This window comes from Odontomachus brunneus, unplaced genomic scaffold (genome assembly GCF_010583005.1).
Source record: "Odontomachus brunneus isolate Ranch 3 - 2012 unplaced genomic scaffold, Obru_v1 Obru_scaffold_039, whole genome shotgun sequence".
Taxonomy (NCBI): Eukaryota; Metazoa; Arthropoda; class Insecta; order Hymenoptera; family Formicidae; genus Odontomachus; species Odontomachus brunneus.
The window spans coordinates 1,886,041-1,911,897 of NW_022639489.1; the positions used below are offsets into that span (position 1 = coordinate 1,886,041).

A 25,857-nucleotide genomic window follows, 5' to 3' on the forward strand; every position below is an offset into this window, starting at 1 on the left:
TATATATATATATATATATATATATATATATATATATATATATATATATATGAGGTTATATATTATTCCTAACATTATAGTAGAATTTAAAAAAACAATGGTTTTTTTTACCATAATTTATATTGATTATTTTTCTGTATGATTATTGTTACAAGTGCCACACAAAAAATTTTTTTCTCAGTATATAAAATGTATTAACGCGGCAAGAGAGTAACTTGTTTTCGTTTAACTCTATGGAATCTCATTTTATGATTTTGAAACACCCTGCATTTAAATGAAATTTTTCTTTCATGATGAAAGACTATTGTTTACTACATAGAAACAAAACTGTAAAATCAATAGAATTGGTCTATAACGCCGTAGTTGGAATGAATTTTCTTGAATCAATAGCAGTGTTATGGAAACTAAAATCCTGTATATAATGGAGAAAATATTAGAAATATGAATAAATATTAAATACTGTAAAAGTTTATACGTAAAATGAGTTATTTTTCGTACCTAACATATCGCGTAGTTTTTATATTCTTGGCTCCTAATTCCTAATTTATCGTACGTTATTCTCTGTTCCGCTTCTTTGTTTTAAATAAAATAATTTTACTTTCAAGTTGGATTATTTAATATTTATTCTTATTCTTAATATGTGCTACATTTTGCACACGGCTCAATATATCGCATATTGTTCTAATAACTCAAGTATTAGTTTAAATAACACTGCTATTGTATAAAAAAGATGTGTTTCAATCACAGTGCATTGTTAAATCTTATCGACTCAACAACGTTTTTCGTTTGCCTGCAAAATCTTTCTGTTTATGTTCATCAATGTTGTTCGTTTTCAACGAAGAGAAAAATCGTAATTTACGGCTCATATCGTATCGCAATAATCGAATTTTATCATGATATCGCGCGCGACTCCGTATTTTTCGTCCGTCATCGAGCTTGAGAAGTGGAGCGACAACCTATGATCACGTTATCGATACTTCTCTAGCGCAAATTCATCAAAGTACAAAAGCACTGACGGATCGGCTCTGCATGCGAGCCCGCGCAATGGACGATATGGCTACAGTTCCGCGATAAACTGTGCTAATTAGCGCGACGATGAAAAGCAGGAAGTCGTCTGCGTCCACGCGGCTATCTCGTAACATTGTCCACAAATATGCAATAGTTAACAACCGCATAACACCGCGAGTACACCGGCTCTTTCAATTGAAACAATCCTACGCGCGACTGTTAAAAATAAACCCGTCACGATGCACTGCGTTTATTTCGCGGCACGAACGATGTCACGTGTGAATATACACATGTACGCATATATGGACATATATATATATATAGTTTTTCTCGAAAATATAAACATCCATTTACCGAAGAAATGTCATAGAAATATTTTCAATAGCTTTAAAATCTGAAAAAAATTCCCATATTGCATCACATTTTTTATACAAAATAAAGCATGTAACTAAAACCACATTGAGAAAAAATATTTAAAAATTAAGGAATATTTCTTATGTGGATGCCATTAATATATCGTGTAACGTACAATACTATGCATGAAAATTCATTCCAACTACGGCGTTATAGACCAATTCTATTGATTTTACAGTTTTGTTTCTATGTAGTAAACAATAGTCTTTCGTCATGAAAGAAAAATTTCATTTAAATGCAGGGTGTTTCAAAATCATAAAATGAGATTCCATAGAGTTAAACGAAAACAAGTTACTCTCTTGCCGCGTTAATACATTTCTTATGTGGATGCCATTAATATATCGTGTGACGTACAATACTATGCATGTGTATGTATGCCTATGGGCCAGTTACTCCAACTTCTTGGTAAATTAACTGATAGTTAAGGCTCTTCGCCCCATTGTCTATCTCTTTTTAATGACGCCAGAAATATATTATATTAAATACAGATTTAAAATTTATTAAGTGAATTGACTAACTAATGTGATAGATATTAATTATAAAGTTCAATTCTTATATTTTAGTAAAGCTTAAAATGTAACATTTTTGTATTTACAATAATAATTTACAATCATTTCAAGAAATTAACTTAAAAGTAACGACTTGTTACTTTTTAGTTGTAACTGTAACAAGTTACTTTTCATAGCCAACTTGTAATTGTAACTGTAACTTGTAACTGTAACTGTAACTGTAACTAGTTACTTTTAAAAAATAACTTTCTCACACGGAAAAAAAGGTTTGGTTGAATTAACCAAATATCTGGTCGAATACACTGAAAAATTTCTGGTAATAATTACCCAGCCTGTGTTATAATTACTACATTTAGTGAAATAGTATCAACTAAATATAAGAGATGAATATTATTATATGAAAGTTAATATTACTAATAATTTCATAATTATTATCAAACATTTGGTAACATTTACCATATTGGTTTTTTACCAAATGGTATGGTAAAACGCATTTGGTAAGTATTACCAAATTTTTTTTCAGTGTATGAACAATCTAGAAATTCCGATTGAAATAACCCGAATTCTGTTTAAGTCAACCAACAATCTTGTTAACTTAAACAGAATTCGGGTTATTTCAATCGAAATTTCTGGATCGTTTATATTCGACTAGATATTTGGTTAATTCAACCAAACCTTTTTTTCCGTACAACTCTGATAATTCAACATAAACTTCCGGCGTGTACGAAAATACCGCTGGTGTCTGCTAATTTATGGATGTCAAGTACATTCAACTTTATCATAAACAGGAAAATTACTTGTTGAGATATATGCAGCGTTATCGTTTACTGTCACTTTCTTTGTGTGTCACTCTCATAGTACATACACTACTCTGCCACGTGTTTAGTACGTCTCTATTTTTGTCAACTACGAACTGTAAACTGGCGCGTTGCACAAGTAAGAATGGAAGGAAAATGTTTACATGAATACGAAAATGTAAATTAAGAAGTGATAACAGCTATCTCAACGTAGCGCATTTTCGTAATCTCAATCCATTTACATTTTATTTCTGTTGCTTATGGTACGATCTGTTTGGAGCTGCAAATGCTTTTGAACGTATAAAGAAAGATTGTGATTGATCTACATGGCACTTTGAAGCATTTGTAGCGTCACACAAGATCTTATTCTATGTCCTATGTCGACTTGTGCACGTCTCGCGAATCTATCGGCTTTGTTCTGTGTGAAAGCACGTGACTAATGTCAGACAAACACGCGGAACAAAACGTAGTCCTCCTTATTCAAATCGGCTATAATATGCAAAGAGAAAACCGAATATTAAGTTTATAGATAGCGAGCACTGCAAATTCAAGTATGTTACTTTGTGTGGCTGAATCTCTTTCACAAGTTTCTTACCATTTTAAATCACGTTATTTAACAATTTACTTAAACGTATTGAATTATCATGTATATTTTATACTTTATTTTACATCATGTGTACTTTATACTTTATTTTATACTATATTTTATACTATACTTTATACTATATTATATATATATAATTTATACATCTTAAATGTGTTAAGTGACGTGACTTGAAACCGCAGGAAACGTATAAAAAGAGCTTCAGCCAAGTTACACGATTGTGCGTTTAAAAATAACGTACTTAGATATATTTTGCAGTGCTATTTGTCTCGTCTTGATTCTCTATGCGCCGTTCTCTCATTGTGAGTTCTCTATTTCGGGTATTGAGTCGGCTCTCATTATTGTTATCGATTGCGATCGTAAAATCTTTCTAATTAACCTTCTACTGCCTAAATTAATTTCTCATATTTAAAAAAAATTGTATGTACATAGGACGTTTAAAACTAAAGTACTCAATACAAGATGAAATTTCACTTTCCTAATTTTTAATTTTTTTAAAATAGACTTGTGACTTTGAGATCACGTTTTGGCCAGCTATTATTGTTGCCAACATATTAAAAAAAAAGTATCCATATTGTGACTTTCATTGGTCAAGACAGAAATAATATTCATATTGAAAATAAATAATGATGAAACTGGATTGTGATTTTAGAATTACAGTAAACAATTAACTGTGAATAAGAATGCGATTGCTAAACTATTCTCTCTCTTTCTCTCTTTCTCTCTCTCTCTCTCTCTCTCTCTCTCTCTCTCTCTCTCTCTCTCTCTTTCTCTCTTTCTCTCTTTCTTCCTAAATAATGTTCGAAGAAAAATATGTCGGAAAGCTTATAACAGAATTTCAAGACAGAATACTTCGATAATAATCGAATATTTACTTAATTTATTATTTTAGTCTTACGCGCGATATGATGAAACGCTTAGCCTAGCTTCTGGTGATGCATCTTCATGAATTTGTTTTCGATGTTTCATGAACATTCCAGTTCATTTCTTCAGGAGGCTTTTACAGCAAAGGAATCTCAGATTATTCCTCTACTGATAAAGTCTCCTGAAGATATGAACTGGAATGTTCATGAAACGTCGAAAATGAATCTGTGAAGGAGAAAATACCAACCCGAAAGGCAGAACAAAAACTGCCTAATTTTTTTTCGATACAGCCATGTTTGGTGCACGTTCAGAGTCGTTGAGAATGACGAACTGAAGTCGTACATTTGACTCAGCGTAGCTCGCAAACTCGCTCATCCGATAAGCTTCACGTAATTTTCCATTTGCATGAAAATGACCTTATTTGTGTATCAAAGAAGTCGAAGTCCTGATAAGCGCTCTTATTATGCACTTATCCTTATCGCGCGGGTTTTCCTTAATTAGAGAAAAGATTGACGCGGATCGCCATCTATTTGCTTCTGCGATCTATTTGTCTCAACAACAAATTTATCGATTTAAAAGAGCGGCGATCGGGTCGAAATCAATCGCGATCGTCAACAATTGATATGATAAACCGGATTGGCTAAGGTGTTCGCGGTGTTGTAGTGATTATTGTATCTCTCGTAGGTGTAAAGACTCGACACAGTTCAACCGAAGAATCTTCACCATGTCGGAATCCTTGGAGCAAATGCCAAAAACTGATACTATGAGGATGCGCGAGCGTTATATCGGGTGAGAAAAGATTTTTCTTTTTTCTTCGGGGAGTCTGAAGAACTTTCCTCTCAATTTGAGGAAAAGACAAACAAGACAGTTCGATAATCCTGATAATCGTTTAATCAAAATCTAGACAATCGTGCAAGCTGTTTTACAAGTCGAGTCCGTTGAAAATCGTGAAGGCCGAGGGACAGTACATGTACGACGAGAAAGGAAATCGTTACCTGGACTGCATAAACAACGTTGCGCATGGTACGTATGTAATCATCGATAACGGAGGATAACGCGCGTTATCATTCGCGTTATCTTCACGTTGTTGGGTACGGTAGTTCCTTGTTCAATTGAACTCTGACGGTCACTGGTGGCCGATATTATTTTACTATCGCGTTGTTTGTTAAGTTATAATTATAATAAAGTACAATACTTATGTCAAAATATATTATAGAATGTTTTCTAAATTTCTTGGAGTGAAATCTCACTCGAAAAGTAGAGTAGCCACCAAATCACACGAGTGATTTTTTGTTCATATAGAGTGAATTATATACTCTGAGCAGTTTAGTGAAATATGAAGTTGAAGAGTGAATTTTATATACTCCTGCGTCACTGGAACAAATCCAATCTGATTAATTGGAACATTTATTTCTACGAATGAACAATTTATCCTGAGTTAGATTCTACCAAAAAAGACAGCATTCGAATTAAGGCTATCTTTCATTCACGTGGAGTGAATTCTTCACTCTGAATCATTGAGGGAATATTTTTATTCGAAACTGAAGACTATTCGCTCTAATTGATTAAAATATTCCCTCATATGGAGAATCTTTAAGCTAGAATGAAACATTCACTTTTGCGACTTCAAGTGGCAGTCATTTCTCACTCGTTTTGAATGAGATTTCTCTCTGAAATTTAGAGGGAACGCAGAAAATAATCAGTTGAATTAACATAATAATGACACAATTAAATGTGTTTTCTTGAAGGAAATAGAATTTCTGATTATTAAGAACAAAATTGGCTTCGTAAGAATCAGAAATTTTACTTACTTGAAGCAAAATTTACCAGATTATTAGATTGGATTAAAATTTTGTTTCTATTCCACGAACAAAAATTTTATTTTATTATATTTTACTTTATTTTGCTTTATACTTTTGCACTCTCTTTTTCCTTAGAGATGTTTACTTGTTAAGAAATAAATAAATTATAAGATTATAACATTATAAGTTTATAGAATCAGATTATAAAGTATAATTAATTACATTTGAAAAATCGACTATATACAGCCAATAAAGAATCAATGAAACTTGATGAGAAAACACGAGAAAATTACATTGATTCACCACGCTTTCAGTAATTCAATGAACAATTAGGCGTTTGCACAATTGATGAGATCGATGTGTTAATTGCCGATACCTTCGCAGTCGGCCACTGCCATCCGGACGTCGTGCAAGCCGGACAGAAACAAATGGCCCTGCTGGCGACGAACAGCCGTTTCCTGCACGACAATCTGGTGATATGCGCGAGCCGGTTGGCGTCGACGATGCCGGAACCGCTGTCTGTCTGCTTCCTGGTAAACTCGGGCAGCGAGGCGAACGATCTCGCTCTGCGGCTAGCTCAGGCGCACACGAACAACCGAGATGTCATCACGCTGGATCAGTAAGTTCTTTCATTCGGATTAACTGCGACGTCCATCAAAATGCATCGCACACGCTTGAGCACTGTCATGACGTCACTTGCCGAGCAAGAATCACGACACGCTTCCATACAAATCACCCGGACTTAAGGGGTCAAATGCATAGAAAAAAAGAACAATCCTGTTTTGAAAATATCTTCACTTTTGGCATGGAAATCTTAAGATGCAATTACATAGCGTTAAACGAAGATAAATTACTTGCATCAGTACGTTTTATATGTGATTCAACAAAGAAAATGTATTACTCTTATACTTTAGGAAAATCTTATTAAAATAATTAAATATAATTTTCACGAATAAAAAGCAAAATCGAGTTGGGAATATGATGTTCTTAAATGTCAAAAGAAGATATCATTATTATTAAAATCATCATATTGTAGAGAAGACCGTGTCTGCTTGTCACATTTTTACATACTGATTAAAAAAAAATTATATACAATATTTTTTAATATTGTGTACATTTTTATATAGGTGCAACCTTTGGGCGTAAAAAAAAAATATTACTCTTATATATAATTATATACAAAAAAGTTGCCAAGTTGTAAGCAAAATCGTGCAAATATGACTATTTATTATATATTCAAGATTGATTGTCATGTCTTTTATATAAAAGAAAAAAAAATAAATTATTCTATTTTAACGTTTTATATGATTTATTGAAGTTAGTGATACCTCATAAGGAGGTACAATAGAAAGTAAAATACTTAAGGCTATATATTAATTAATTAATTAATTAATTAGTTATAAAAAGACGTAACTTTCACAAATGTCCTACGATAGCTTTTTAAAGTAAATACTCTGTACTATTTCTGCTCTACATCTTTGGAGTTTTGTAATGTTTAAAGTAAATAATCATAACATGCAATAACAATATATATGTTATAACATTTTTTATAACTAAAGAGAAATTACGATCAGAAAATCAACGGATCAGTAAAAATAGACAAGAAAGCTTTACTCACCGGGCCCAATTTTGAAAAAAAGTTCTTGTAAGTACCACATGTGACGTTTCTGTTATAAGACATTTCGTGCACACAATATGATACATGAGGTAACACCTATACTAAAGATCAGAATATACTCCTCCACTTATTACGTCACATGTAAGTTTTGTGCCAAACTTACCCGTGTGACTTCTAAACCCGGTCTCCCCTGCTTTTTATGAATTTATTATAATATTCAAATAAAATTATAATATCGTTGCAATTCAAGACTTGAAAATTCTTCTAACCAAATTATATATAAAATGTCTATGTATAAAAGAATAATTGTTAATTTGGGTATAGTAGTTTTAAGTGGATACTCCATCTTTTTTCTATGTGCAAAAAGACACACTTCCGTTGCATGCCACTCAGATCAGCTCTCTTCTGCTTCTACCTCTTCCTGAACTTCTTCTTCCTCTTCTTCTTCCGCTCTTTCTTCCACACTTTCTTTCTTCTTGGCACAAGCGAGAAACTTTGCGACGTCGCTCGAATACGTTCTGGATACTTCAGGCTGCGAACACGCACGATGAGAAAAGTAACTTCATCAGCCGAACTAATCGAAACCGTACTGTCTGTTTGCCTGTTTGCAGCTTTGATTTTTCCCGAGGTCGTCAGCGGGAAAGTCGCGAATCGCGCCGATGGAAAAAGGCGGAAGCATGTCGACTCTCCGCACCACGGCTGGAATAAAATACAGAGGCATAAACATCTTGTCGTTTTAGGTGAAGCGCGACTGAACAAATTTTCAGTTGGGGTAGGAAGAAAAGCCTGTTCGGCTGCGGTGACGCGTCCTCACGTGTCATCCGACGAACGAGTGTCGCCGAAGAGGCGTCGAAGGGACAAAATCGAGATGAAGACAAAAGTTAATTAGGTAATGTCAGTGGGCTATCGATTGGTCAGAGGCGGCAGTTGGACTCATTTACGGCTCTGCATGTCGTAACCACGGCGGGACCATCGCGCTCATCTTCAGCGCAACAGCGGGGAAGAAACAAAACAAAAAAAAGAATTGTGCTTTCAGGATCGCCTAGTTTTTTGCTCAGTGAAATGTGATAATTACTGGATCAAGTGTTGGGTCGAAAAGTTCGCGTCGACTTTCCGACTTCTCTATTATAGAAATACATAAATGATGCCACGGAGACAAAAATGGCGATCATTAACCCTGACGGTAACACGCTCGTTTTATATATTGCTATATTATGCTCGCATATTATAAAAAGATTAATGTAAATTTGATTAAATCACTCGTCATAAGTCGCAATCATTGTTCTCTTTTTCGTTTTACTTTTTACATGGTTTTTTGTCATGTATAATTTCGAGGAAGTTTTTGACGGCAAAATTAGAGTGAAATTTTATCGATATATTCGGCTTGGTATTATTGTCAGGGTTAATGAATTATTTGTTTCCACTGAATGCAGCAGAATGGAATTCGACTTAAAGACTGAAGCGAACCTTTTGAGCGACTCGATATTAACTGACAATGATTCTCAGATGCGTCTGGGGCGTCTCGGAGGGCTACGATGCGCGATAGATCGTAGAATTTAAGCACTTAAATGAAGGCGACGGTCGAAAAAGACATTTCTAAATGGTGGTACTTTTTGCTTTTAGCGCTTATCATGGGAGTTTGACCACGACGATCGATATCTCGCCGTACAAGTTCAACCAGGCGAAAGGCAACGGCAAGAAGGACTGGGTGCACGTGGTAAAATATCCCGAATGCATTTCTCGTGGAAGCCAGATGATTGCGCAACGATACCGAGCGATTTGTTCATTAAGCGTAGCTTGTTTATCGATCTGGAGAGATCTGTTTAAATCGACCTCGCGATCGCCGCGGAGATTACGTGGAATTTCTTCACGATCAAAAGTCGTGTTCGACTACTTCGTAGTAAGAATTTGGCGCGATCTAAATACCAAGATGGAGAAAAGCGATTGGTTTCTACTTCTGGGAAATATATCCAACGGTTACGTCGCGCTTTATCTTTCGCAATCATCTATTTTATATATTTCCAGGATTGGATAATGACTAGTTTAGCAGATAAAAGTGAAATTAAAAAGTTAGTGACTTTTAACTTACAAGGGAACAAATTTCCAAATTTAGATCTTAAGCATAAATGTAAGTTAGATAAATAGATAAATTCAAAAATTTTCAGTTGGAATGGGAAAAAAATTTTAAAGTAATGAAACCATCTTTCGAAGATACAGAGGCTTTTGTTTTTTTCAATATATCTCGTAAACAAAGTGAAATATTACAAATATTTTGTACAAAAGTTTTATAGAAAAAATATCTTTAAACTATGCCATTCATTATTCGAAAATAATTATTTTCACAATTTTATCCTTTTTGTACTCGCTGTATGAAAGATTAAATTAACTTTAATAGGATAATTCAATTTTAATTTAACTTTTAATTAAATTAATTTCTGTTTAGGTTTGACTTTTAACTTAACAAAAATAATTATATAAGTCATTAACTTTTAAACTTGATTTGGTTAGAAGAAAATTTATTTACTCCAACCTATACATATTTCATATTTCATAATTTTATGTCCAGTTTTACTTGTCATCTATTTTTTTCATATTTAATAATTTTGTTTCTACACTTTCGCTTATCGTCTATATTCAATAACTCTATCTTTCTATAATTTATTTCATCAACTCAATTTTATATATCTTTATTTATTTTTATATTTACTTTTACTATTTTTTTACTATTTACTATTTTTTTATATTTCTTATTTATATATTTTTATTTTTATCCAATAATATTTTGCATCATCTATTTCACATTTAATCATTGTATTGCGCTGATACTCGCGATATTTCTCATTGTACACACTTTTCTCTTAAAATGAATCAGTCAAATATCACTGAAAACAGTGAATATACATTGATTGCAGTTATAAGCATAGCACTGAAAGTGCTCAGTGCTATACTCATAACTGATATCAGTGACTATTCACTGATTCACTTTAAGAGAGTTCATATATACATTTTCAGGCTCCGTGTCCGGATGTCTACCGCGGCAAGTATCGCGTTACCGATCACACGAGCGAAGACCTCGGTGTGAAATACGCCAAGGACGTGGAAGAGATTTGCAAGGGCATCAAGGCGATGGGACGCGGTGTTTGCGCGTACATCGCGGAGAGCTTCATATCGGTCGGCGGGCAGATCATACCGCCGCAGAACTACTTCCGGAATGTGTTCAAGTAAGCGCAGATCGTGACGTTATCCATGTAGACGCGTGAAAATACGCGGTGGCCGTAAGTGACATTGATCCCGCAGACACGTACGCGAAGCCGGAGGCGTTTGCATCGCCGATGAGGTGCAGGTTGGTTTTGGCAGAGTCGGCACTCACATGTGGGCGTTTCAAATATACGGCGAGGATGTGATCCCGGACATCGTCACCCTCGGCAAGCCGATGGGCAATGGTCATCCGATCGCGGCCGTCGTCACTACGCGCGAAATCGCGAGTAGTTTCCGCGACACCGGCATTGAATACTTCAACACGGTTAGTTGGTTAAAAAAGAAAAAAACAAGAAAATGATAGTGACGAATTCTTAAAGCAGATTTGTGAGTAATTAATTACTTTTTAAATTTATGATTCCATTTAGTCGACGATTAGTATGAGTCAGTCCAATTAAATACTGTTTAATTGACAATTGGTCTCATCAAATTCAATCGAGGATTGTTCATTGGACGATAGATTTCAATGAATTCAGTTAAAGACCGCTCAACTGAAGATTTATATGAGTGAAGATTTTACTTAAATTCGTTCAATTAACGATTGAACTACCAAATTTGATTAAAGACTAATTAGAGTATAAAGAGTATAAAGTTGTAAAAATATTAATCAAAAACTTTTTTTAATTTAATAATTTATTTGTCTCAGTTCATCTAATTGACGATTAATTTAATAATATAATATAATAATATATATAATATGTAATATATTAATAGTATATAATGTAGTATATAATGTAGTAAATAATATATAAATATAAAATATGATATATAAATATAATACAAAATAAAATATAATAATAAATCAATATAATAATATAAAAGAAGAGAAACGAAAATTGTTCAATTAACAATTGAACTTAGCAAATTTAATTGAAGGCTGTTGACGATTGAACTTGTCAAATTTTATTTAAATTTGTTTAATATCAACTATTGATATAAAATAGTTTATATAAAATTTTATATTAACTATTGATATTAACAAATTCAATCAATTCAGTTCGCAAAACGTTCAATTATTCAAGGTTTTATGATTGATGGATATTCATTCATATTGTGAAAGTTGCCGATGATTGAGAAATGCTAAGTAGAACTCGCTTTGAGGGGGAAAAGAGAAGTCACTGGTTAAGTATATCACCGATCATCTACAGTTAAATAGATTGAACGTGTTCATATAAATCCTCAATTAAACGGTCTTCAATTAAATATGCTAAGTTCAATTATTAACTGAACGATTTTTAATTCACTTCGCTCATATGAATTATCAATCGAACGGTCTTTAATCGAATTCGTTGAAATAAATCGTCAATTAAACGGTCTTCAAGCGAATTTACTCAATCGTTGGTTAGTTGAATTGAAGCATAGCTGTCCAAATGAATGATTAAATTTTTTTGAGGAGAACTTGATTGGTATTTTTACAACTTCACGTCAGAGACACGAAGTGTCTTTCTAAGAACACGAACAGTAACGAGCGATGTTTCACGCACGATTCCAGTACGGTGGCAATCCCGTGTCCTGCGCAGTGGCGAACGCGGTGATGGAGGTGATCGAACGTGAAAATCTTCTGGATAACGCGTCGAAGGTCGGCGGTCATCTGATCGCCGAACTGAAGAAGTTGGCGGAACGGCGGAGGATTATTGGCGATGTGCGCGGCGTTGGCCTCTTCGTGGGCATCGAGTTGGTGCGCGACAGGACCAAGAGGATACCAGCGACGGCGGAGGCGCAACACGTCGTATCCAGGATGAAGGAGAAGAAGATCCTCATTAGCAGCGACGGCCCCGACAACAACGTTCTGAAACTGAAACCGCCGATGGTCTTTACCATTGAGAACGTCAATCATTTCGTGTCCGTTCTCGACGAAGTCCTCGAGGAAGTCGACATTGGTTTTGATGAGGTGAGTTCTTGCTTGTATTATTATTTTTAATATTACTATTGTTGTTGTTGCCGCTGCTGTTGCTATTAGTGTTGATAGTAATATTATTATTGTCATCATCTTTCATCAGTATTATTTTTTTTACTATTATATACTCCATTGCATGCATAAAATAAAAAATAATAATATTGTTACTATTGATACTATTGATAGTAATATTATTACTGTCATCATTATTATTATTATTATTATTATTATTATTATTATTACACTATTATATACTCTATTAATGCATAAAATAAAAAATAATAATACAGACATGAATAATTATTACAAAAATGTAGAGTAAGCTAACAAAGGATGAGGCAAGTCACGAGTGATGCGTATCAATTGTTTAAATGCTTTAGGATTGCTACTATTATAGTATGTTATTTCAGTAGATATTACCTTATTATGTTATATTATACAACATTACATTGTTAATAATTACTTGAGACATTGAAACTCGTCTCAAGTGAGATACTTAGATCTGAAGGAGTTAGAGATAGTTTTTCTGTTGAATCGTGAATATAGACGTAAATATCGCGTATATTATAATTCAACCGAAATGAACTTGGAGCTGTCTCTGAATAAAAATCTAACATGAGATAAGTCTTACTACGTATTTTAGTGATTGCAATTACATGTTCGTTGGCATAAATGCATCGGTAAAATGAGAGATGAAGAATTAATCGTTGTAATTGGATAAAGATGTACGGAATTTATGTGATTTCTTACAATTTTATTATGTCACGCGCGAGTTATATGTTAGAGAGCACAAGAAACAGAGATAGATTCATGTTCCCTATAATCTCGAGGGAGAAATCGATTAATTGATTGACTGTTACAGGAAACGGAACCCACTACAACTATCATCAAAGCGACGATCTCGCCCATAGAAGTGGACAGAGGCACAGTTAGCAATGGGAATCATCTAATCTCGTCCGCGCTAATTAAAAATATACCGCTGTAAATGCCGAGTTTTAAAAGTGTCAAATCCGCAGTCGTTTCATGCGAAAGTATTATTATAATTTAATATGATTTGTTATCATTTATTACATTTTGTATCCGTCCTCTGCCGAAAATCTGTGTAAATAAAAATTAGAACTAGTTTAGCAGGCAGTAAGGTATTTTTCTGTTGAAATTTATGTAACACACATACACATATGTGCGCACGCGCCATACGCACACACGTACACATATACAAGATACATTTATTTTATATATACATACATTACATTATATATATATACACAATATACTATATATATTGTAATATATATACAATATTATATATATGCAAATAAAACTTTATAAATATTATAAATTTATAAATTTGGATTTATATGTTCCTGGACCTTACTATTTCTTAATAAAACATTGTAAAGCCTGATTGAATCGATCATTAAAGTAATAACGAGCATTCCGCATATAAAATCTATCGTCCATTCATAACATCCTTTCCTGAATCGCACGACAGATTGATATAATTTAATTAAAAAGATATTGATACTATTGAATTTTTAAGTGACAAGTTCAGAAACTTATCATGGTCTATTGAGAAAGTGACTATCTCGAGCTCAAATGTTATTCATTTGTAGATTTTCCGCTCGCGTTAGAAAATATCTCCGACGACGTGTCACGACCTGGAGAGCACGATACGATATTATTAACTTTTATGCTTCATTAAGAAATGCATGAATTTACACAACATCCTCCGCAAGACTCTCCATCGCTTTGAAATAGAAAACTGCATACCAACGGCATAAGCTGATGCGTAAACGTTACACGTTATCCTTAAGTACGAAATGAAAATTCGACACTTGCAGAAAATTATCGGCGGCCAGGTCGCGAACCTGTACGCGCTGTTTCTCTATTTATCCGGCGGATGCGTTAGGTATATGCAAGTGTGTGAGAGCTTGCGCGTTTTATCGACGAAAAAAGGGGAGAAAAATCCTTACGATTAGAGCCACGTAAAAATTAGAATTACATAAAATATTTGCGTGGCGTATAAGCATAGCTTCTTAGATACTGAAATTAAATATACTTCGCAATATCTCGATTTATTTTCTTGCAAATTTTATTAAGAATTTTCTTCTCTGTTTTGGATTTTGGACATTCCTTCATCCGACTCTCATCTCTTTCTCTTTTGTTTTCCAATATGATGGCTAAAAGAGAGTGAAATTACAATTGATAAACGCGATGAGTTTTGTTTTTATGTAGTTATATATAGTCATGCATAATTATATATGTCTACGATGAAAAAATTATATATGTTGAATACAATGAATAATTATATATATATATATATATATATATATATATATATATATATATATATATATATATATATATATATAATGTACAATGAAAAAAATACTATTATATAAATACAATCGAATTAGATATTTATGCGTCTGATAGTATATAAAGTGTCGAGTTTCTTTCGGCGAAAAAATAACACGTTCGAAGTCGAAGTTCTGGCCGGAAGTACGATATCGCGATCATGTTTCTTCACTTTCTCAATTACGTTGTGGATGTCACGAGTGTGCAAGGTCAAAAAAGTCCGTCACACGTAAATGATACGGTTTCAAGTTCGTGTGGAATCTGAATCGGGATTTGAATCGGTGGCGATCGGCGGCGGGTCATATGCTGAGTTAGCACACGGTGCATATAAATTCATTCAGTGAGACAGAGCTCTCATTTCGCATTGGGTGTTGGCCACACATCATCATCATGTGGTTACATCTTGCCCTAATTTTCCTCGGTGAGTATATCGTCACCTTTACCAGGATTTACTAATTTACAGCTTTGCGAATAACGATAGTTTCCACATTTGTAATTAAACAAGTTAAAAGTTCTTGACACGAATCGAAACAAGCAATTAATAAGACAAATAAGAGCCAACAGCCGTCTCAAAGACGCACTTATCAATTTAATCAAACCAATAGATGTACAATGGCTTATATTTACGAAAATTCAAACGTTTCGGTCCCGTTTTGGACCATCTTTAGTAAAAAAATTCATAAAAAACGCAGTTTTTTGAACATCGCTTGAAACGCATCAAAAGACTGAAATTATCACGCAACGGAATTATATGGAACGGATATAATTCACATTTGTAAATTCGGGACAACGTTTTCCATCTTTCGGCGCGTGTCTGAATAATTTCCGTCGTAGCGTTTGTGAATTAATAGGAGAAATAGCTATATGGAGAAATTCGATCTCCCTTTCTTTCTTTCTTTTTCTGTATATATGCCGTTCTAACAACTTGAATTAACAACTTACGTGTAAAACTCTCTACGCGAATTGTGTGTAAATTTTGAAGGAGCGCGATGGAATCTTTAATTTAAAATAACTTAAAATAATTTAAAATAAAGTTGAAATAGATAAATACACGCACAAAATATTACAGATACGGAAAACAAATATGATTTTATTATTTTTTTGTTGTTGCATGTTAGTTGATCAAATAGAAGTGCACAGATAATATCTGTAAAGATATTTGAAAAATGTTTGATGGTAAAGATGTTTGAAATTTCTGTTATGCATTGTTAATTTAATTTACTTTTATATCATGTAAATGTCACATTTTCTTTTATTTGATCACATTTATTTTATTTGATAAATATCTTTTATTTGGTAAATATCACATGGAATCACACTTCAATAAAATGTCATGTGACATTTTGATTGTCACATAGCTTAGCAGAAAAAGTAAATGACAATTCTTTTTTCTCGATAGCCGGAACGGCTCTGGTCGATTCGACAGTATGGAAGCCGAATCAGACATATCGCTATATGGTACGAACTCGCGCTCTAACGGGCGCGAAGGTATCTGATCAGGTCAGTGGAATTGTAATGAAGGGCTACTTGAATGTTCATGTGAGGTCGCCGGACGTTTTGATAGTGGAATTAACTAAAGGGGAATACTCTTCCATACATGCATCATTGCCTGATGGTTGGAACGTTCCTATTCCTGATTACTTGTTGAGATATGTCTCCATTCCGTCAACGGGAGATCCCTTGAAAGTTACGTTCCGTAATGGGAAAGTAGATGAAGTATTTGCTACTTTGAGAGATGCTAACAATCCATACACAGTGAACATCATAAAGGGTCTCTTGAGTCAACTGCAGTTTGAAACGGATAAATTAACAGAAAAGCAACTCAAGAAGCCTTTGGGACACGAATATGCTCACCAAATCTATACGGGCAAGGAGCAAACCGTCACTGGCTACTGCAAGACCGAATACGACCTGAGGCCGATATCCCGCGAGGATATAAAAAAAACTAACCTGCTACAATTTGAAACACCCAATCAAGATGGATACTTGATGCTTTCGAAATATAAAAACTACAAAGATTGCATGCAGGAAACGAGTTACCAATTTACTGTGACGGATAACGCGGAGAAGCATATAAAAGAGAACTACATTACGGTGAGTTAAATTTTAATGGGTACTAATACGCAGAATACGCGTGTAAATTATCGTCCTCCGTGAGAGACTGTATCTCAAACGAAAGAATCGCATCTTATACTCTCTAAATTTCTTGAAATGAAAATCTTATTTAAAACGAATTAAAAGTGGCATTTTTATTCTCACTCGAAACAACAGTGAAGATACTGTCGCTCACAATCGCAAGAGGTAGTGTTTTATTCGAACTTAGAATGGGTTTTAATGATATTAAATTAAATTATTAATAAATTAAATATGTGTGCTATGACGGTGGAGTACAGTGGGTTGCGAAACGCGGTTTGGACAATGCAATATGAAATTAGAGAACTCGCCAACTTGTAAAAATTGGAAATCATTTTATATGCGCTTTCCCAGTAATTTTATTATTAATTGTTATTATTATTTATTATTCTTAACAATATTTTTAATTATATTATTATTTTTAATATTATTATTATTATATTATTAATATTATTGTTATTTTTTAAGAAGATTCGAGTACTTACTTTTTATTTATTTTTTTAAATGAACTATCGAGGGGATTACTCATGAACTTACTACTTATTGAAAATTTTACGTTTCTATATATTTACTTCATTAATAATTTATTTAATTAATAAATTTCATTAATGCTAAGTAATAAGCATTAATTTAAAATAATTTAAAATAAAGTTGAAATAGATAGATAAATACACGCACAAAATATTACAGATACGGAAAGCAAATATGGTTTTATTATTTTTTTATTGTTGCATGTTAGTTGATCAAATAGAAGTGCACAGATAATATCTGTAAAGATATTTGAAAGATGTTTGATGGTAAAGATGTTTGAAATTTCTGTTCTGCATTGTTAATTTGATTTACTTTTATATCATGTAACTTTTATATTACATTTTCTTTTATTTGATCACATTTATTTTATTTGGTAAATATCTTTTATTTGCTAAATATCATATTTTCTTTTAAAACGAATCTGCTTGAGCCCGTCAGTGACGGAATGATCCGGAATTTTGATAATTTGATGAGCTGCCAATTTCACTGTGTCTAAATCGTTTTGTAAAACACTCTGTACGTCAGATCCACTCTTAAATTTTGAGTGAAAACATTAAATTAATGATTTAGAGAGAAAAATTCACTCATTCATATGAGTGAGAAGTCATATAACTTCGAACGACTTGGGTGACAACTTCACTTTTCGTGTAGAATTTCACTTCAAGAAATTGAGAAGGTACAAAAGTATCACGGGAGAACGATGACAGAAAACAGGTGAGACTAATTGGTTGGTGTACGAATGTTGCAGAGATTGAGTACGACTAATATGATCGTCTCGCATAAAAAAGAATACTTCACCATTTTGTCAAGCATAATGGAGAATGTAATACAAGTAAAACCTAAACTCGAAGATATGGAAAGCTCCAAAATGTTCAATATGATGAACCTGACTCTGGTTAAAGTAGAAGAAACAACCAGCAAGGCCGACATGCCCAAAGAAGTCGTGTCCACTGGGAACCTAACATATGTTTATAATATAAGAGAAAGGGGTACGGTTGATACTTCCTTCCACCACGATCTCGAAAATTTGATAAACATCCGAGGAATATCCAGAGAACATGCCGAATTTAATGTCCACTCGACATCAGGTAGGGGTCGAGGCAGGTATTCCGAGTACTCTAAGCAGACTAAGCACAGCTCAGAAGAAAATAGTTCGGAATCCAGCAGCCGAGAGCACTTTACACGTAACCACGAAAATGAGAGAGCGACGTCTCGCGGAAGACCTCTTCGGGATTATACGATTTCCGATATATTAAAAGAAATCGACTCAATGATCCACGACATAGCAATGGAAATCATGACACCCGACGAAATTGTACGTCAAGGAACGCTGGAGAAGTACACCATTCTGACGAGAATGCTTCGTTATATGAATGAGACAAGTTTAACTACTGTGAGGGATAAGCTGGAAATCGACTACAGGGCAGCTAAGTTGGATGTAGGAAAGATAGTTGCCAGCAGCGTCTTTCGCAACGCCTTAGCGCAAACCGGGACTTTCGCTGCTTTCAAGCTCATCCGTACAATGATTACAACGAAAATGTTTACGAACCTGGAAGCGGCGTTTGTGTTAGGACAACTTCCTAGAGCCGTGCGCTCTCCCACACAGGATTATATTCAACAGTTTTACGTGAGTATCCTTTTGCGTGCGACAAATATATAGAATAGGCTATACAAGAGGAATGTCATAGCTTCTGTCCTCTTATAAATTTTTCTTTTTACGAGGCTTTTTTAATAATGCAAGAATGGACTGTCAGTGGGATTTGCGTTGCTAAGACACATAATGAATTCTTTAACGGTAGAGACTTTACAGAATGTCCCAGGTTCCTCTCTGTAATTTTTGTGAAAACATAAAATGAACGGATTGAGATGAACATAAAAGTCCTATATCGTTTGCGATATCTGCAATAATAGTCGAGGTATTAACACGTTGATTGCCAACTACGAGATAAATCGTAGATAAACGCGATATGGTAGATAAACTGTAGATACTGTACATTCAATCAAGTTGAACAAAATAGCTTTTTATCATTTTGCAAATAACCATGTAGATTTTTAATTATTTAATGAAAGAAGAAATTGTTACACGATTGTGCGCGATAACGCACAAATCTTCTTTAATTAATATCTAAAACCTATGTGATTATTTGCAAAATGGTAGAGAATTTTTTTGTTCAGTTCAGATCATTCACTGATCTTTAATTAATATCTCAAGACTTATTGCGAATATCGCAAAATCGCATGGGACTTTCATGTTCACCTCCATCTGTTTTTCTCCATCGTTTTCACAAAAATTTCAGAGGAGAGTCTGGCACACCCTGTATATATATATATATATATATATGGCCTTCATTTTGGGCCTCATTCACAACGTTACATTGTATTAAAAATTGTAAAGTTGCCACGAGAGTGATGGCTCCCCTCGACATTCTCAATAAGGACAAATTGTCTCTAAATTGCTCAGAGAATCTTTAAGTAAAATTAAGGTCGCGAGGCCTGGAACATCCAGTGTGTAGCACATATGAAACGAAAGAACGATAAATTAAGAAAGAACGTCGATATATGTTATCCAAAAATTCCATGGAAACTTTTATTATAAAATTCTTATCGTGTAACGGCGATCTATTAATTTCACTTGCGCAACTCTCTGTACAGGAACTTATCAAATCGCCAGAGGTGAGAAATCAGGCAGTTTTGAACACTACCGCGCCCTACGCCTTCTCCGAATTAGTCCGCTACGCTCTGGTCATGGATCAAAAGTATATCTATCCCTACCCCGAAACTCACTCCAAAACACATAAAGAGGAGATGCTCTCTACTTACATTTCCTATTTTGCCGACGAACTGGAGGAAGCTTATAAAGCGAAACGCGATAGCCTTATAGTAACATACATCATGGCTTTGGGTAATATAGGTCACCCAGCCGTAGTCCGGGTGTTCGAGCCGTACTTGGAAGGCAAATATCGTTTAACCACGTTCCAACGTACGATAATGGTCAGCGCATTAGGAAAAGTATATCCAGGAACTTATAAGGTGATCGGACCGATTATGTACAAAATCTACCAGAACCAGAAGGAGCATTACCAAGTACGTGTTATGGCGCTGAATGTATTGTTTAAGAACAATCCACCTGAACACATTATGATGAACATAGCAAAGACGGTCTCTGACGAGCGTGATGTGCAAGTGAAAAACGCTGTTTTAACCGGCATAGAGAGCCTGACGAGATTGAAGGGTGATAAATACGCAAGGCTCGTCAGGAGTGCGTTAGCCGCCAATAGGATCATAACACAACACGATCAAGAATATAATATTAGATATTCTAGCAACATAATACTGGATTATGTAAATAAAAAGAGGGACTACGACGCTTCGCTTGAGTTCAGTACCATCGGTAGCAAGACCAAAACCATCCCGAAATTTGTAGATTTGACGTTAACAGCTAATTCTTCCTTCTATTCGCCTCCGGCCTTCAGAACCCAGTACGGCGTATCAGACATAAATTTGATATTGCGTACGATAAGGAGGATAATGGGACAAGTAACTAACGAGGAGCGCTCGACAGTTGATGAGTTAGCTGAGAAGCTCAACATCGTGTACAATGAAGTGGACCCTGAGGGAAGCTTCGTCATCTCTAACGAATATGGCGTGTTTTTCGTTGTCTTTGACAGATACACGTTGCAAAGCTTAGAAGAAAGTAAGTATAGTGCAATCTATTTTCAAGTACTCAGTTACATTGATGCTATATCATTCACCAGATCGATAAAAAATTTCAACCAGCCGTGTCCGTTTCTAGCTGATCGTTTTTCATGATCACTGCTGATTCACCCGGCAAGCGGGAATGTGTCAAAATAGAAGTGACATTTTGACAGCTTTTCATGTTAATATTTTATTTTAATATTCACGCTATTTCCTCCCAAATTATTCTTTATTTCATAAGTGTCCCAGAATATTAATAAGCATTCTATTTTACAATATTCGAAAACAATATTTTAAGTAAAAAATATTTAAAAATATTTTTTATTTACTTTTAACATTCTTACTCTTTTTCTATTAATTACGCGTTACATGTGAACGGATAATCTTCTAAAAACACGTATGTAAGAAACGTCAAGCTGTCAAAATGTCACTTCTGTTTTGACATATTCCTGCTTACCTGATAATCAACAGTCATGACAAATGATCAGCTAGAAACGGACACGGGTGGTTGACATTTTCTAATGATTATCAATCTAGTGAATGGTATAGCATCAATGCAACTGAGGTACTGCATCATCCTCGAGGATACAAGTCATTGTTTGTCACCTATTTGTTGTTACAGACTTCAAGAAGCTGATCCAAACAACCAAGAATGGCTACAACAAGGAATATATAATGACTAGGCTATTGAACAAGCAGTTCATAATAAGCTACCCGTCCGAAATCGGTCTACCCGTAAATTATCGCTTGACTGCACCCATATTAGTTTCGTTGAGGAATAAACTACAAACAAAGGAAAAAGATGCGTTTGAAATCAGCCAAGAAATGAATATGGTGGTAAATAGGAAGACGATAAGCAGGATTACCTTCTTGACACCTTTCAGCGACGAGCAATATTTTACCGGTGTTGACGTCGACTGGCAATTACGTGTACCAGTAGCGTGGAGCGCCAAAATAGATCTGAAGCAGAAACATATAGGAGTGGAAATCAAAACAATTCCAGGTACCGAGAAAGCGAAATTGTGGCAGCACTACATCTTGCCGTACACCGGAAAAACTCGCTTCCCTAATTTCAAAGGTGCACGTATCGACAAGAACACACAACCAATAATAGTTGGGAAAATAAATAAATCAACGATGGACTTGCTAGGAAGAATAACCTTTAAACATGAGACCGATAGTTTTGTATTCGATATGTTTAACCAGTTTAACGTACTATCGCCTATTGACGCCTTTGAAAACATCCTGAATTTCTTCGTTTCTATTCCGCTTCATTACCACAAGCAAGAAATAAGTATGAATCCGGGAAGAAGCAACAGCATAATCGTAAAAGTCAATTACGCTAACCTAGTTCTACGTGATTTTGAGCAAAAACTAACTGAGAATCTGGAGAAAGAACATGAAGAATTATGGGCTCAATCAGAAACTAAGGTACAAGATGTGCTCACTTCGGACTTTTTGAAGGTTCATCTCTTAATACCGGGTGGTAATATTGATTATACTTGCTTTGGAAATGCGGCGCAACTTCTTGTGTCTAAAAATCTGGCTGTTAGGTGCTATCTTGTTAACTCATCTAAGGTTACGAACGTTTGCGGTAGCGCAACAGTACACCAAAAACCTTCTAGTTGCCTAGCTGGGGACCAATTGCTTAACAAGATAAGGCCATTTAAGATATTAGTACGCTATGGAGAATCTTGCAGAAACGGGAAAGAAATTAGTATAAAAGGACTACAAAAACAAAATGAGAACGTGAAGGAAGAGATAATGCATTCCAAAACATACGAGCGGAGCAAGGAAGAATTAGGAGAAGGCACCTTCGGTTTAGTAAACACCGATAAGGTGTGCAAACTTGCCAGTTTTATGGACGAGTTAATGTTGTCGGTCAAAATGGATCCGGAAGATATCAAAACTCTACATTTCTATACTATCAAATGGCTACTTCACAAAGTAATCCCTCATGCGCGTATATACTCGGTAAAGTCTGAAGACTCCAGTTTTAAATTCTCGAATTTCATCGAATCTACTATAACAAGACAGCTCCAGAACCGCAAAATGAACGTTACTCTAAACAGTGGATCGTTAGCCGCACACTTACCCGCGGACCCTTCCTTGATGTCTCTTGGAAAGTTCATCAACCACGAGTTGGACACTTTATGGGGCATGCAACATAAGAAAAGTAAGTTTTAAAGCTTCATACAAATTAAGAGCGTTTGATAATATCTTCCTGTATATAAAGTTTGAAAACTCAATCTATTGACACCGTGGAGTGTACATTTCGATGCGTTAATTCATTAGGTGTAATAAGCAACTTTCTTCAAAACCAGACAAAATGTCTATTCATTCTTTATTAAAAAATAAAGTTACAAACATTCAAATACTTTCCTTGAAAAATACTGTGACTGGTACTCATCTGTGAACTAATGCATCGATAATTTTGATGAGAAACGTAGGCAATATTTCGTCTACTCTAAAACAAGAAAAGTTACTTGACATATTTGTAAATTAATGCATCGTGCTATTTGTAAGTAAGATTAGTGCGCCAATTACTGCGCAGTAACTACCCAAGTAACAAAATGACGTCAGAAGATGTTAAATAGACGTTAATATGACGTCTCTGACGTTAATGTGACGTTAATGTGTGTCCTCTGACGTTACTTTGCTACTCGGGTAATGTTTCATGCCTCACTTACTTTTCAAGTGTACGTACAAACACTTTCGTGTTTAACTGTTTTTTAATTTTCTCTCTCTCTCTCTCTCTCTCTCTCTCTTTCAAACATTCCACAAACTCGCTATCGATCTCGTGATAATTATATATACAGCTTATGTACAAATATCATTTATTGCAACATATAACTGACCAATTTTTCCGTTTATAGGGTTCTGCACACTCGGCAATACTAGAGTGAAAACTTTTGACAATAAGGTGTATCCTATTGGAACGAGCAAATGTTCACGTATGATGATGATCAGTCCTAAAATATTGAAACGCAACTCAAACTTAGATAATGTCAATGAATCTCCGGATATATTAAGTTGTCACAAAATAGCTATTTCGTTAGAAGATTTAGGAGAAAAGGAAAACGAGTTCGTCAAAAGGCAAATAACGATTACATATAAGAATAAGAAGTTGCAAATGAGGACATCCGACGACGCATTTTATGTAAACGGAAAGCCACTCAAATTCATCGAAAATGAATTTATAGAAAAGGATTTAAATATTAGATTTGTAAAATTGACGTCCGTACTTTACAAAATTATTATCAGTCCAGCTGAAGTCGTTATGTGGTTCAATGGTGAAAATGTGAAAATTCAGGTAAGTGAAAAACGGCGCGGATGACGTTGAACATTGCGCGACTTCTGCGCAATGTAACGCGACATCTAATCCGGGACAAATCTGTTGTGTTCCAGGCGTCCGACGCGTACAATGGACACATACGTGGTTTGTGCGGTACCAAGGACGATAACGAGGAGAACGATTTCACGACTCCGCAAGGGTGCGTCGTGAAGAAACCCGAGGATTTCGTCGCCTTCTACACCTTCGACAACGACAGTTGCTTTGTGGATGAGAAGACGAAGAAGTTAAGAGAAAGAGCTTTGGAGAAGTGCAGAGTGATAGAGTATCTCCAAACAAACGTTGTCGCCGACGCTTCATCAGAGGAAGGAAGAAGTTCGCAGGAGTCTACGGAGGGAACGAAGGGATGCACTTTGCTCAGAACTGATATCCAGCAGGATGACAAACAGGCATGCTTCTCTATGAGACCTATCCCAGTGTGTTCCGAAGGCTGTAAAAAATGGTTCGTGACGAAGAAGCCAATCACTTATCATTGTGAGGTGCTGAGTCCCGAGATCCATGAGATGATAGAAAGAATTAAGGCGGGCGCCAATCCAGATTTCAGCACAAAAACACCGAGTATGGTTAAATATATATCGCTTCCGAAGATGTGCCGCCAGGAATAATCGATCTGTAGTATAAAGCATTGGCGTAGTACTAGATGTCAGTACTGGCTGAATACCAGTAATGTGTCAGGACTCGAAAAATAGTACTGTAATATCACTGTTAGCGGGATTTGAGGCCGGAATACTTCTGGTCCTCTCTGGTTGTGAATCACCTACTTTACCCACAATGTCAGTTCTTCTATTGATAGATGTGTTACACATTGACTTGTAGATGTACTACTGAATTTGGTACTAGCTGCTTGTATACGATTTCTATATGGGACAGGATATAATACGACGACGTCAGGATATCACTAAAGCAAATGGTTAAGCAAAGCGATACTCTTTTTTATTTTCTTTTTATATGAAACTAGAAACATGTTATGTTATTTTAGTAATGCAATAAAGTTGAACATTTTCAACATAATCACC

At 34.9% G+C, this 25,857-nt stretch overlaps 2 protein-coding genes across 2 annotated transcripts in view; both read left to right on the forward strand.

Moving 5' to 3' along the window:
* The window catches only part of LOC116844070 (alanine--glyoxylate aminotransferase 2-like), a 14,712-nt gene extending 807 nt beyond the window's left edge, over positions 1-13,905 (forward strand). Inside the window, exons 2-9 of the mRNA XM_032815181.1 lie at positions 4,881-4,985; positions 5,101-5,219; positions 6,383-6,617; positions 9,240-9,333; positions 10,629-10,837; positions 10,914-11,139; positions 12,367-12,765; positions 13,634-13,905. Of these exons, the coding sequence (XP_032671072.1) occupies positions 4,921-4,985; positions 5,101-5,219; positions 6,383-6,617; positions 9,240-9,333; positions 10,629-10,837; positions 10,914-11,139; positions 12,367-12,765; positions 13,634-13,756 (1,470 nt within the window). The 5' untranslated portion in view covers positions 4,881-4,920 and the 3' untranslated portion in view covers positions 13,757-13,905. The remainder of the gene's footprint in view (positions 1-4,880; positions 4,986-5,100; positions 5,220-6,382; positions 6,618-9,239; positions 9,334-10,628; positions 10,838-10,913; positions 11,140-12,366; positions 12,766-13,633) is intronic.
* Positions 13,906-15,382: 1,477 nt separating this feature from the next.
* LOC116844067 (vitellogenin-like) lies at positions 15,383-25,852 on the forward strand. Its single transcript, XM_032815176.1, has 7 exons — positions 15,383-15,550; positions 16,529-17,223; positions 18,542-19,420; positions 20,446-21,487; positions 22,112-23,665; positions 24,366-24,802; positions 24,898-25,852. The coding sequence occupies exons 1-7, from the start codon at positions 15,520-15,522 to the stop codon at positions 25,444-25,446; spliced, it is 5,187 nt and encodes a 1,728-aa protein (XP_032671067.1). The 5' UTR covers positions 15,383-15,519; the 3' UTR covers positions 25,447-25,852.
* Positions 25,853-25,857: the final 5 nt, after the last annotated feature.

Excerpts from the sequence above, each read along its gene's own strand:
- LOC116844067 (XM_032815176.1), top strand. The coding sequence starts at position 15,520 with ATGTGGTTACATCTTGCCCTAATTTTCCTCG. Across the intron at positions 21,488-22,111 it reads GTTGCAAAGCTTAGAAGAAA|ACTTCAAGAAGCTGATCCAA; the intron begins GTAAGTATAGTG and ends TTGTTGTTACAG. Across the intron at positions 24,803-24,897 it reads GTGAAAATGTGAAAATTCAG|GCGTCCGACGCGTACAATGG; the intron begins GTAAGTGAAAAA and ends GTTGTGTTCCAG.